The sequence below is a fragment of the Ursus maritimus genome, unplaced genomic scaffold, assembly GCF_017311325.1.
Source record: "Ursus maritimus isolate PB19 unplaced genomic scaffold, ASM1731132v1 scaffold_16, whole genome shotgun sequence".
NCBI lineage: Eukaryota > Metazoa > Chordata > Mammalia > Carnivora > Ursidae > Ursus > Ursus maritimus.
The window spans coordinates 43,537,022-43,551,596 of NW_024424008.1; the positions used below are offsets into that span (position 1 = coordinate 43,537,022).

General features: G+C 39.5%; 1 protein-coding gene across 5 annotated transcripts in view; it reads right to left on the reverse strand.

The window, feature by feature from the left end:
- Positions 1-3,633: 3,633 nt before the first annotated feature.
- CCDC15 (coiled-coil domain containing 15) overlaps positions 3,634-14,575 on the reverse strand; it is a 71,329-nt gene continuing 60,387 nt past the window's right edge. For all 5 annotated transcript variants that reach the window (XM_040631083.1, XM_040631084.1, XM_040631086.1 and 2 more), the window contains 3 exons: positions 6,163-6,339; positions 5,593-5,741; positions 3,634-4,389 (listed from right to left, as the gene is read on the reverse strand). In XM_040631083.1, coding sequence (XP_040487017.1) covers positions 4,268-4,389; positions 5,593-5,741; positions 6,163-6,339 — 448 coding nt within the window. In that variant the 3' untranslated portion in view covers positions 3,634-4,267. The remainder of the gene's footprint in view (positions 4,390-5,592; positions 5,742-6,162; positions 6,340-14,575) is intronic.

A 14,575-nucleotide genomic window follows, 5' to 3' on the forward strand; every position in this document is an offset into this window, starting at 1 on the left:
CATATTGCATGGTGCACTGGGTGTTATACGCAACTAATGAATCATCGAACCTTGCATCAGAAACCAGGGATGCACTGTATGGTGACTAACATAATGTAATAAAAAAACATTAAAAAAAAAAAAAAAGCCTGTATTGGGGCGCCTGGGTGGCTCAGTGGGGAAAGCATCCAACTCTTGATTTCAGCTCAGGGCATGATCTCAGGGTTGTGAGATCAAGTCCCGTGTCAGGCTCTGTGCTGGGCGTGGAGCCTGCTTAAGATCCCCCCCCCTTCCTGGTGACCCTCATTCCTCACCACCACCCTTCCCCCATTCGTGTGCTCTCAATCTCTCTTTAAAAAAAAAAAAAAAAGCCTTTATTTTTTTTAAAAACCCATAGCTAACATCATACATAATGATGAAAAACCAAATGCTTTTATCCTAATATCAGAAACAAGACAAGAGTGTCACTCATCATTCTTGTTCAACACGATATTGAATCTTCTACCCACGGCAATTAGACAAGAAAAAGGCATTCAGATTGGAGAGAAAAAACTGTATCTATTTGCAAATGAGAAGATCTTATATATAAAAAATCCCAAGAAACCCCCTAAAAAAACCATTAGAAGTAAAAAAAAAAGAGTTCAGGAAGGTTGCAGAATACAAGATCAATATACAAAACCCAATTACATTTCTATACACATGCCATGAACAAGCTGAACATAAAATGAACCAAAACAATTCTATTTAAAACAGCATAAAAAAAATAAGATACTTCGGAATAAATTTAACAAAATAAGTACAAATTTTATGCTCTGAAAACTACAGAACATTGTTGAAAGAAATTAGACTCAAATGAATGTAAAGATATCCCATGTTCACAAATCACAAGGGAATAGCTCCCAAATTGATCTGTAGTTTCAATGCAATCCCTAAAAAAATCTCAGCTAGCTTTTTTGCAGGAGATAATCCTAAAATTCATATGAAAAATGCAAGGGTCTCAGAATAACAAAACAATCTTGAAAAAGAAGAACAAAGTTGGAGGACTCATACTTCCCGACTTCGTATCTTATTACAAAGCTACATTAATCAAGACAGACTGGGGACGCCTGGGTGGCTCAGCCAGTTAAACGTCTACCTCAGGCTCAGGTCATGATCCCAAGGTCCTGGGATTGAGTCCCACCTCAGGCTCCCTGCTCAGTGGGGAGTCTGCTTCTCCCTCTGCCTGTTGCTCCCCCTGCTTGTGCTCTCTCTCTCTGACAAATGAACAAATAAAATCTTTTAAAAAAAAGACAGATTGTACCGATGTAATGATAAACATAGATTAACAGAACAGAAATGAGAGTTCAGAAGTAAACCCCTACATCAATGGTCCACTAATTTTTGACAAGAGTGTCACATCAATTCAATAGGGCAAATAATAGTTTTTTGAACAAATGGTGTTGGGACAACAGGATATCCTCATGCAAAAGAATAAAGCTGGACCCCTGTCTAACACCATGCACAAAAATGAACTCAAAATATATCGCAGACCTAAATCTAAGAGCTAAACTGTAAAACTCTTAGAAGAACACATAGGAGTGGATTAGGATTAGGATTAGGTGGTGGATTACGTAATGGTTAAAGAAAAAATAGATGAACTGAAGTTCATCAAAATTAAAAACTTCTGTGCTACAAAGGAAATAAAAAAACGTGAAAACACAATCTCCAGAATGGGAGAAAATCTTTGCTAATCATATGTCTGATAAGGGGCCTGTTTGTAGAATATACTAACACTCTTAACTCAATAATCAAAAGATAAATAACCCAATTACAAAATGGGCAAAGATCTGAAAAGATAGCTCTCCAAATAAGATATACAAATGGCTGATAAGGATATAAAAGGATGCTCAACAATATTAGCTATCAGGAAAATGCAAATTAAAACCACAGTGAGATACCACTTCACACCCAGGGGGATGGCCATAATCAAAGAGACAGATAAGGACACAAGTTGGTGAATGCGAAGAAATCTGAACCCTTATACACCATCAGTAGGAATATAAAATGGTGCAGCCACTTTGGAAAACAATTTTCTGTTCCTCAAAAGGTTCAACGTGGAGCTACCATATGACCCAGCATATTCACTCCTAGGTACATGCCCAAGAGAAATGAAAACATATGTCCACAGAAAAATTTGTCAATAAATGTTCATAGCAGCATTATTCATAATAGCCAATTAGTAGAAACAGCCCAAATGTTCATCAACTGAGTAAATAAAATGTGGTATCCATATAGTGAAGTATTACTGGGTAACAAAAAGCCAATGAAGTATTGATCCATGCTACAACATGGAAAAATCTTAAAAACATTATATTAAACAAAATTCTAATCACAAAAAGCTATATACTGTATGATCCCATTTATATGAAAGGCCAGAATAGACAAATCTACAGAGACAGAAAGTGATTGCTTAAAGCTGAGTGAGGAGGGAATAGGAAGTGTATCGTATGGAACAGGTATGGAATTTTTCTTCTTAAAAATTGTGGTTAAAAAAAGCCACATAAACTAAAATTTACCATTATAATTGTTTTTAAGTGTACAGTTCAGTAATATTAAGTAGATTCGCATTATTGTAAAATAAATCTCCAGAACTTCTTCATATTGCAAAACTGAAACTCTACGCATTAAACAACTTCCCATTTCCTCCTCCCCCCAGACCCTGGGAATGACTATTCTACTTTCTGTCTCTGTGAATTTGACCACTCTAGGTTCTCATGTAAGTGGCATCATACTGAATTTGTCTTTTTGTGACTTTGCTTCGCTCAGCATACTGATCTTAGTGCTCATCCATACTATAGCATGTGATAGCATTTCTTTCCTTCTTAAGGCTGAATAATATTCCACTGCATATTTATATACACACCACATTTTGTTTATACATTCATCTGTTGACAGACCCTGGGTTGCTTCCACTTCTCGGCTATTGTGAATAATGTTGTCATGAACATGGTATGCAAAGATCAGTTCGAGATTCTGCTTCCAATTATTTTAGAAACATACGCAGAAGTGGAATTGTTGGATTATGGGGGCATCTCCTTAGAATGACAAAATTATTCTAAAATTTGATAGTGGTGATAGTTGCACAATCCTAGAAGTATACTAAAAACCACTGAATTGTACACTTCAAATGGGTTAATCATATGCTATAAAAATTATATCTCAATAAATCATTAAAAAATACAACTCCTAAAGGCTGAATCATGGATATAATTACTTAAAGATTTTGACTGAACTAGATTATTAATCTGGTTAAATAACCAGTCAATTTTGTCATACACGTAATTTTGGCTTTTATTTTTGATGACCTGCCTAGATGTTTAGAAGTTTTTTGAGACGTAACCAAAGTGCTTCTTCAGCACTGATCCATTAGAGAAAAGTAAGAAAAAGGAATTCTCAGGATCTCCAATTCAATACTAAACTTTTTCATATTTTGTGTCAGTGAATACTCTGAAGAAATAACATTCATACTAATACTAACTATAGCAATTTTTATTTCATCTGCTTTGTAGCTATGCCATTCACCAGATTTTTAAAAGGTAGGGATATATAGGCAGGACTCACTTTGACTTCAGATTCACTTTTTGAAATGCCATCACAATGATTTCACAAAGAAGATGCTCAAAAGACAGAGGTTTTATTCACCTTACTTTTGCAATACAAAATTATAAAATTAAAAAGTCTTAAGTCCAATGTCACTGAACGGGGAAAGAGGTAATAAGTTAAAAAACCAGGAGAGAAAAATCTTGAGGAAAAAAATGTGCATCAAATTCAAATTCTTCTCACCTCTAATTGTTATACACAACTGGAAAAGCTATCAGCAATAGAGATGGCCACTGACACTCAGAAACTCATTTCATCATCTTCTTTTCGGCTTTACCTAGATATCTGCAATCTTGTCAAGATTCAAAGATACACTTTTAGAAAGACAATAAATGAGATAATCTCAAAGATTTCTCATGATCTCTTCTGATCAGAGCAGAGCTAAGTAAAAAAACTCTTACTGGTTTTAAAGCAACAGACTCTATACAGTTCACAGCAAAAACACAAGCCTGGAGGTCAACTTTCAATTTCATTCCCAAGCAGAGACTGAAACAATGGTTATGATCTAATTAGAGCGATGGTTGTCACGTGGGACCCTCCTTCTTTCCAGATTATACATCTTATACATTTTAACAGCTTTTCCTAAATAATCTCTCAGGGTTGATTTTAAGTGAAGACTGAAATACTAACAATTGGATTCAGATTCTCATTACAGATTCTTCAAAGTCCGTCTATGTGCAGAAGCCAAATTATGCATGGCGACTCGAACAGTTGACGTCCCCTCAGGGATATCGCAGGAATTGATGACCGAACGTAGTGCCCGGGTATATGCTGCAAATAAAGGTTTGCACAGTGAGGAGTGAAGTCAGATTCTAAACTACTCACTCTCCCAACCTCCTTCCCATTAGTACTGCTTCCCTACAAGTCTCCTAGGTATTAACTTAGCCTATTCATTGAATAAATATTGAGTACTTAGTACATCCCAAGCACTCCATGAGGACAGGAAAGATAATGAAGAGAACAGACACAAAAATAATTAAATTGCAGTGTTAACACTTTCAAACCAGAGGCATATACAAAATATCATCACAGAATGAAGTTCAGAATGAATGAAAAAAAACATTTAGGAAAAGATTTCCAGAAGTAGTAACATTAAAGATGGTCTTAAAGGATTAATAAGAGTAAAGGAAAGAAGGCTTTCTAGGCAGAAAAATTCGTGGTGCAAAAGGTATTAAAAAAAGTGACAGGTACTGGAAATAGCAAGTTTGATAAGGCTGGAGTGTCACCTGGGGCCAGAGAGAAAGTATGCCAAATATGGCATACATTTTGTACTGTAATGGTGAACCCTCAAGGTTTTAGAATAGAGGAATGGCATGATAAGATTTGTGTTTTTAAAATTTAACTCACAGAATGGATGAGAAACTCGTATCACACGGATAAGGCAGTAGGAATACAAATAGTGGCAGTATTTTTGGTGTGTGCATGAAGCCTACCTAATCTCTACACTACACACGTCAATATATTTAAGGCTGGCCAGGAAACAGGAACATTAGTGACAACAAGAAGGACTCTGTTTTCTCTAGCTGGGATTCCTGAAGATAGAGTTTATACCGGTCCTCACTTTCCTCAGTGTCACCTGGCAGAACTGGCAGTCTAATGTGCATACAGATGGCAATAAGTCTATGTTAAGTAACACTAAAGTATGCGGATAATAGGGAATTCAGTTGGATAGAGGCCTAACTTAGATGGCCATAAAACACAAGCTCTACTTTCTTCATTTATAGGAGGACCTGGAAGCCAAGTCTCCCTACAGTGGAGTAGAAATACTTCCCCAGCATTAATGGAGACAAGGAAATAGCAGATCTCAAAAAGGATTATAACTCACTATAATTATTTGCATTGTCTCAGAGTTGTTTTGTAAAGGGGTTATATATAGTAAATACCCAATAAATGCTAACTTACTATAATCACTACATTTATTGTTTGTTTGTTTGAATTGCTACCAGACCCCAACCATTTCTTTAAGAAGCTTACCTCTATGGTTTTTATAGAAAATACAATTGTTGGCACAGGTATCAGGATGAGCATCCCAAAAATCAGTACCACAGCAGCAGAGTGGAGGTAAAGTAATATTATACAGCCGCATTTTCTCCTGGATCCGGGCTCGCAGAGCTTCTATATATCTATAAAGACACAGTATGGTCAGGTTAAGTGAACCACTAGGAAGAGAAATAGCATGAGTCCTTATTTGACTACCAACTTTAACCATTTATTTTTTTAAAAAGACTTTATTTTATTTATTTGACAGAGAGAGAGACAGCCAGCGAGAGAGGGAACACAAGCAGGGAGAGTGGGAGAGGAAGAAGCAGGCTCCCAGCAGAGGAGCCCAATGCAGGGCTCGATCCCAGGACTCCGGGATCACGCCCTGAGCTGAAGGCAGGCGCTTAACAACTGAGCCACCCAGGTGCCCCCCAACTTTAACCATTTACACTATTTCACATCTCCGTGCCTTGACTCTTCCTTTTTGTACTGGGAAACAGCACTGGGGGAAATATAGTGCTATTCCTCTAGAGCCAGGACTATATGCAGAATTTTTCAAAATACCTTTGGCATTCCTTTTCTCTCTGCTGTTGTTTTTCTCTGGCTCCTTTTAGTTCCTCAAGTTTTAGCTGGGCTAATATGTCACTCATCTTCTCCCCTGAATATAGCTCTTCATGAAAGTTCATTCTTAGTATCCTCTGCTCTTCAGCGTAACGTTGCTGCTCTTTCTTTTTTTTAATTCTGAGAATAAAATCATAACATGGTTAGGAATTTCATAAAATCATTATTTAGAATTAGCTTCTAGACCCAAATAATTCAAGGAATTCCCAGAAACAAGAAAGTCAGGAAATCAGTTTAGCACCCCTAGAATAGCCTCAAAAATTCCTGCTGGCTGATTGGAGTTTATTCCACAGCTCACGTAAACATATAGCCTCTCAAATGGCAATGACCACTGGTAACATATAAAAAGGTTTTGCTGTAGGGGCGCCTGGGTGGCACAGCGGTTAAGCGTCTGCCTTCGGCTCAGGGCGTGATCCCGGCGTTATGGGATCGAGCCCCACATCAGGCTCCTCCACTGTGAGCCTGCTTCTTCCTCTCCCACTCTCCCTGCTGTGTTCCCTCTCTCGCTGGCTGTCTCTATCTCTGTTAAATAAATAAATAAAATCTTTAAAAAAAAAAAAAAAAGGTTTTGCTGTAAGAATCCAAGTACAAAAGCTTTCTTACCTTAGACAACGAAATAAATAGATAAATCAACCAACCAACCAACCAACCAGACAAAATACAAAAAAACAATGGGTTTTATGACTCTGGACATCAGGCAATGAAAAACAGTGATTCTTGACAGATGGTAAACAAATGAAGCGAGCCCTATGAACTGCCCAAGCCTACTGCCTTGTCAGTTTCCAGGCAGTAGCACAAGGTAGGAATATTGAGGTAGAGCCTGGTAGATTCCCTGAGTTAAGAAGATGGAGCTGAAGGTCCAGAGCAACTAGAGTTCGTAGGAGGGAATATCAGAGAGTGGAGAGCTGTTCAAGAGCGAAAACCTGGAGATCTACAGGGTCTCTCCTTCTAATACACAGCACAGCACTGTGTACCTATTTGAGGAAATAACCTGAGGCTAAGGACAGAATCATCAAAATGGGTAACAAGAAACAGTGCCTTGTGCTCACACAGGCTGGAAATAGTGCCTGTTCCCACCAATCAAACTTGAAAAATTCATAACACACAGGGCATTGGGCAGAGTTTTCAGGGTGATCTTACCTCCACAGTGGGGAATAATGATTAGTCCTAAACTGAGCACTGTTCCAGATACAACCTAATAAATTATAAAAGCAAAACCCCAAAGTAATTTAACTCTACCCCAAAAGCTCAGAAAAATTTATAAGAATACAAAGATACCAAGCAACCAACAAGGTAAAATTCACAATGTTTGACATCTAATCAAAGATTACCAAGGATGCAAAGAAGCAGGAAAACATACTCATAATGAAGACAACAACCAATCAAAAGCAACCTAGAACTGAGTTATTAGAATTAGCACAGGAAAACATTAGAACAGTTATTATGTCTACATTTTATATATTCAAAAAGTTAAGATATAAAAAGGACAAATCAAACTTCTCGAGATGAAAACTACAATATCTGAAATGAAAAATACACTGGAGAACAAGCCTATATCTAATGGAATTAATAACTAATAACCTTTCAAAACAGAAAACACCAGGCCCACATGGGTTCACCAAATAATCATGGAAGAAATTATACCAATTCTTTACAATCTTCTTTCAGAGGACAGAAACAGAAAGAATATTTCTTAACTCATTCTATGAGGCCAGCACTACCCTAATACCAAAACCAGACAAAGATATTACAGGAAAAGAAAACTAGAGGGGCACCTGGGTGGTTCAGTAGGTTAAGCATCCATCTTCAGCTCAGGTCATGATATCAGAGTCCTGGGATCCAGCCCCACGTTGGGCTCCCTGCTTAGCAGGGAGTCTGCCTGTCCCTCTCCCTCTCTGCCCTCCCTCTGCTTGTGCTCTCTCTGTCTCTCTCTCAAATAAATAAAATATTTTTAAAGAAACAACGAGAGACCAGTATTTCTCATGAACACAGAGACAAAAATCCTCAAAACTATTAGCACATCAAAGCCAACAACGTATAAATATATGCCAAGACCAAGTGGGATTTATCCCAAGAATGCAAGGCTAGTTCAACATGAAAAAAAATCAATTAATATAATCAATCACATCAACAGGCTAAATAAGAAAAATCACGTGACCCTATAAATATATGTAGAAAAAACATTTGACAAAATCCGACACCATTTATGATGCTCTTGGTAAACTAGAAATAAAAGGAACTTCCTAAACTTGATAAAGAGTATCTAGAAAAAACCTACAGCTAACATCATACTCAAAGGTGAGAAACTAGACACTTGCCCACTAGGATCAGGAATAAGGCAAGATTGTCTCCTCACCACTCCTTTTCAACATGGTACTGAAAGTGTTATCTAATGCAGTAAGACAAGAAAAGGAAATAAAAGATAAACAAATTGGGAAGGAAAATAAAGCTGTGTTTGTTTCCAGATGACATGACAGTATATATTCTTCCCAACCTGATCTATAGATTCAATGCAATCCCCCCAAAAATCCAAACAAGTTATTTTGTAGATAGTGACCAAGTGATTCTGAAGTTTATATGGTGAGGCTAAATTCCCAGAATAGCTAAAATAATATTGAGGAGAAAAACAGAAGATACATACTACTCAACTTCAAGACTTATTACAAAGCTACAGTAATCAAGACAGTGTGATTTTGGCGGGACAATAGACAAATAGAATAGAACGGAACAGAGAGCCTAGAAATACACCCATCTTAATAGAGTCACTGATCTTTGATAAAGAAGCAAAGGCAATGCAACAGCATGAAGACAGTCTCTTCAACAAATGGTGTGGGAACTACTGAATGTTCATGTGCAAAAAATGAATCTTAGACACTTCTCACAAAATTAACTCAAAAAGGGTCACAGAATTAACTATAAAATATAAAACTACAAAACTCCTAGAAGATAACTTAGGAGAAAAATCTACATGATCTTGGGTATGGTGATGACATTTTAGATACATACCAAAAGCACGATCCATAAAAGAAACAATTGATAAGCTAGACTCCATTAAAATCAGAAACTCCTGCTCTGCAAAAGGCACTGTCAAAAGAGTGAGAAGACAAGCCATAGACTAGTAGAAAATATTTGCAAAAGATATATGATAAAAGACTATTAACCAAATATACGAAGAACTCTTAAAACTCAACAGTAAGAAAACAAATCTGATATAAAAATGAGCCAGGGGCGCATGGGTAGCGCAGTCGTTAAGCGTCTGCCTTCGGCTCAGGGCGTGATCCCGGCGTTCGGGGATCGAGTCCCACATCAGGCTCCTCCGCTAGGAGCCTGCTTCTTCCTCTCCCACTCCCCCTGCTTGTGTTCCCTCTCTCGCTGGCTGTCTCTCTGTCACATAAATAAATAAAATCTTAAAAAAAAAAAAAAAAAAGAGCCAAAGACCTGACCAGACACCTCAGCAAAGAATATACAGAGTTGGCCATGAACAACGCTAGTTTGAGCTGCATAGATCCACTTACATATGGATTTTTTTATAGTACAGTACTGTAAATGTATTTTTTGTTTCTTATGATTTCCTTAATAACATTTGTTTTCTAGCTTATTTTATTGTAAGAATACAGCATTTAATACATATACCATACAAAACATGTGTTAATCAACTGCTTATGTTATTGTGAAGGCTTCTAGTCAACAACAGGCTGTAATGAGTTAAGTTTTGGGAGAGTCAAAAGTTACAGGTGGATTTTGACAGTGAGGAATATGGCTGCTCCTAACTCCCATGGGATCATGCCTTCATGATGAGTGAGTGAGTGAATTATTGACTGACTGACTGAATGGTGAGGTTACCCTCTGGTGAGCATTAATATGGAAGACAAATATCTTCATATCTTTTGCCCAGAGAGGTCTGTACATTTACCTCTTCCCCAGACTTCCTTGTCACCAGCTTTCCAACAATGTACCTTTCAAGTCTCTGACCATCCAGCCAAACCACTGACCACAGCTCATGGATTAACATGAACTCTTACCTTTGTATAAGCGTAAGAGTTTAGGTTGAATGAACAGTAATATACCTTAGATCACCAAAACAGTCATAATGGCCCTTCAATCAATTCCCAGACGTGAGCCAATTTACAGACCAAGAACCTCTTGAATGAAGTGGAATCTAGATCCCTTTGAGGAAGGACCTTGCTATACTGTCAAAATTTTATACTGTTAATCTTTCTCTCAGTCTTCCCCAAAGGGACCATGATCTACTAGTCAGCTGTCATAGGTCTCTATGAGTCAGACTACTGTGATTATCGCTTTGGCTCAGTTGTCCAATTATGGTAACCACATCCCTCTCGTCCTGCCACTCTGGAATCCCACTATCCCTACTGCATCAGGGATCCCAGTTTGATGGCTGCAGTTCCTACTGTAATGTCTGACCTACAGAAAAGAGTGACCACAGAACTCTTCAAAGATGCTGAGGCTCCCCTCACAAATTTCTCACAGTGGTGATGAAAGGTGTGCCCTCTTGACCTGCTCAGAGTTGGTGAACAGGCCTTACATGATTAGCCCACCAATCTCCCTAAGCTTTTGGATACCTTCCTCTACAATATACCAAAGCAGTTCTGGCATTTAACTTCCTTTTGTGTAGGCTACATTTGGGTCCATAGTTTAGTCAACCAAACTGTTAAAGACTTCTAACCCCTCAATCTCAAACACTGAATTTGGAGTCTCTGCTGAATGGGCCCATACCAATAAATTCCACCTGATCCAATTTTATATTCCATCCATATATTTCATCCACCATGATCCTATCCTTTTATGACCCAGTCTACACATACTCCCCGGATTTCTCTATATATAAATTAGAAAAATAGTTTTTTTGGAGTGTAGTATATCTCCTCATAGTCACACTTTGTATCTCACTTGGGGCCTGCTGGGACTTGAATCTAGTTATAGGTTGAGAAACTAAGAATGCTGGTAGGGGTAGCAAATTAATACAGGCCCAAACCAGGGCAGAGGCCATGGTGATGGCTATGTAGGAGGATGTGTTTGTTAATTTTATGTATCAACTTGGTTTCGGGAACCATGGGGTGCACATTATTCTGGGTGCCTCTGTGAAGATGTTTTTGGATGAGATTAACAATCAGTAGACTACCTAGAGCAGATTACCTGCCCTAAAGTGGGTGGGCCACGTCCAATCAGTTTAAGGACTAAATGGAACAAAAAGGCTGACCCTCCCAAGAGTAAGAGAGAACTCCTCTGGACTCTGACTGCCTTGAGCTAAGACATTAGTCTTTTCCTGCCTTTAGACTCAAACTGAAACATTGGCTCTTCCTGAGTATTAAGCCTGCCAGCCTTTGTATTTTTTTAAATTTATTTACTTATTTTTAAGTAATCTCTACACCCAACACAGAACTCGAACTCATAATCCCAAGATCAAGAGTCACATGCTCTACCAACTGAGCCAGCCAGGCGCCCCGAGCCTGCCAGCCTTTGAATGGAAACTACACCATCAGCTCTGCTGGTTCTGACTGCAACTAAACTATTAACTCTCCTGGGTCTCCAGCTTGCAGATCTTGGGACTTGCCAGTCTCAATAATAGTATGAGCCAAATCCTTACAATAAATCATACACACACACACAGTGTATATGTACACACATATAGCATATATGTACACATATATAGTAAGTATATAAACACACACACATACACACACACATATTATCAGTTCTGTTTCTCTGGAGAACTCTGACTAAAACAGAGGGAAAGAATGAGAGAGATATTAAGAAGAAAGAATGAATAAGTCTTAGCAACTGATAAAATACAGACTTGGAGGACAGGGGAAAGAGACAAGACAACTCAGCCAGAGGACAGTGTGCTTGAGCTAAGTAAGAGGATTAATAGGTTTGGGGAAGAAGACAGTGCATCTGATTTACCTAGCCTGAGTTTGACAGGCATGGGATACACCCAGGGGCAGAAGTATAGGTTCCTGGAGGGAACTTAGGACTAGTTCTTGGAAAATACATCTAGTCATGAGAAAATAATGGGAGTCATCTCTACGGAGACTTGAAATTTTAGTTTGAATGAGACCATGCAGATTATTTCAAAGATCCTAACCAGCTCTGACTCTCTATGATGAGTCTGAATTCTGGGATTATAACTGTCCTGGTTCAGATACTCTTAAAGGTAACTTGGTACCTAAGCCTTTCAAAATTTACAGATTGATAATGTTGATTACTGCTTTATAGACCACAGCTGGAATCCCTCCCACACCATCCCTGCTAGACGGCCACCCTCTAACTACTAATGCCTAGAGGGACAAGAAGCTCACTGTTTCACAAAGCTGCCCATTTCTCTTTAGTCTGGAAGAAAAAAAGGCTTATTCTTGAGAGAAGGCCAGAATGAAAAGGAACTTAGGGGGAAAGATTTGCCAGTAAAATAGAGAAAGCAGTATGTGGACCATAGAGGAGCAAAGGTAGGTTGGTATCAGGGAAGTCAACAGAGGTGTAAATCAAGAAGCTACAGGAGAGTTAGAACTTGTGCACCTGGAGTTACAGATGAGAAGGCCCCTGATGATTGAGGAGAGGTTGATTCCAAAGGAGTGGCAGAAACTCAAGTCAGATTCCCAGGGGTAAGGACAGGTTCGGTGAGAGGAGTAAGACTGTTGACTGCTTCTTCAAGCAAGGGCTCTTTTAGTGTACTTCGCATTTCCCCTCCATTAGCAAGGTGCATTTAAGCCTTTCTTGGTACTTATAAATGGAGAACTTATCTCTATTATGAATATTTGACTACATGAATACAATTTAGAAAGTAGGTGTAGAGACTTCACCTTTGAATGATTACTTTATAAAGTGGGATGTGTTTTGCAGATACAACTTTATGATGGCTCATATCCATACACGATTAGGCTAGAGTCATCTATTGCTGCATTACAATTCACCCCTACAACTTACTGGCAGAAAACAACAATAAAGACTTAGCCCATTATTTTTGTGGGTCAGGAATGCACACAAGTCACAGTGCAGACAGTGTGTTTATCTCTGTTCCATGATGTCCGAGGCCTCAGCTGAGACTCAAATGCTGAGGAGCCAGAATCATCTGGAGGCTTAACTGAGCCTGGAGGATGTTTCTGGACATGGTTCATTCATGTGCCTGGCAAGTTCTAGCATGAAGTTGGTTCCTCCTGACATGATCTCTACCGTGTTGCTTGAATGTCCTCACAACAGGGTGTCTGGCTTCCCAGAGCAAGTAATTCAAGGGGCCAAGGTGGAAGCTGCAATTCTTGTTAATGATTTTGCCTGGGAATCCACACACCATCAGTTTGCAATATCCTGTTGGTCACATGGATCAGCCCTCTTTGTTGTGTGCAGGGACGATACAAAGGTGTGGATACCAAGAGATGCGGATCATTGGGGGCCACCTTGGAGGCTGGCTGTCACACCTGGCATGACAAGAGGTCAGTGAGAGCCAGATCAGAGCACTACCGACAGGATGCTAAAGGGCAGGCAACTGTTAGAGGCCCAAGCCTAACTGAGGTGGTTCACTGTCTTGGCTATTCCAGCCATGGGGTCTATAGATGCTGTTCTTGGTCTATCGGATTTTTCATCAGCCCAATCCAATAACCTTCCATAGATGATTATAATTTCCCAAAAGGGACGCATCAGCTGGAATCTTCAAAGCAAAGCCACACCAAGCTGCTTTGCTGGGCTGGACAAACTCTTTGCCTGACACATGTCTCTGGGCCACACAGTTTCTGGAGGCACATTTTCTGTGGCTGCTAATGAATTTAGAGCTGAGTGGGAAGGAGGAGTGAAACAACAGCACAGCTTCAAAAATCATTCTCCACTGAGCAAACCTAAAAAGAAATCTACATTGACATAGCAGATTTGCATGAAAACAGTCTTTTCACTCTTGTAAACCGCCAGAAATATGGATGTGCTGTGACATGCAACACGCAGCAGGAGCCAGCCGGAGCTTCCACGTTGGCCCACTACGCTTTCCTGCCGCAGCACCTCTGCAGCTATTCTGCTGACCCCCAGGACACCCGAAAGCCCAGCATGTTTCCTTCTCATCGCCTCCTCCGTCCCTGGTGGGAGCTTCCCTGCCATTTTGCCTTTCCAGATGGACTGACATGGCTCAGGACAGCCTAGACAGTTGGTCCTGAACAGAAGGGCAGGGTAAACCAGTGGACAGGATGCGAAAGGGCTTGGTAAGCATGGGAGAGATATTGAGGTGCCAAAGGCACAGCCGCCCCGCTAGAGAAGTGTTGCCTAGAATGCGCACTTTCTTCTTCCAGGGCAGGAGCACCTCAGACAGGAGTGCCTCTCTTAGCGGAGCTCACTGCCGCTAAGAGCTGCTGCTTCTGAACAG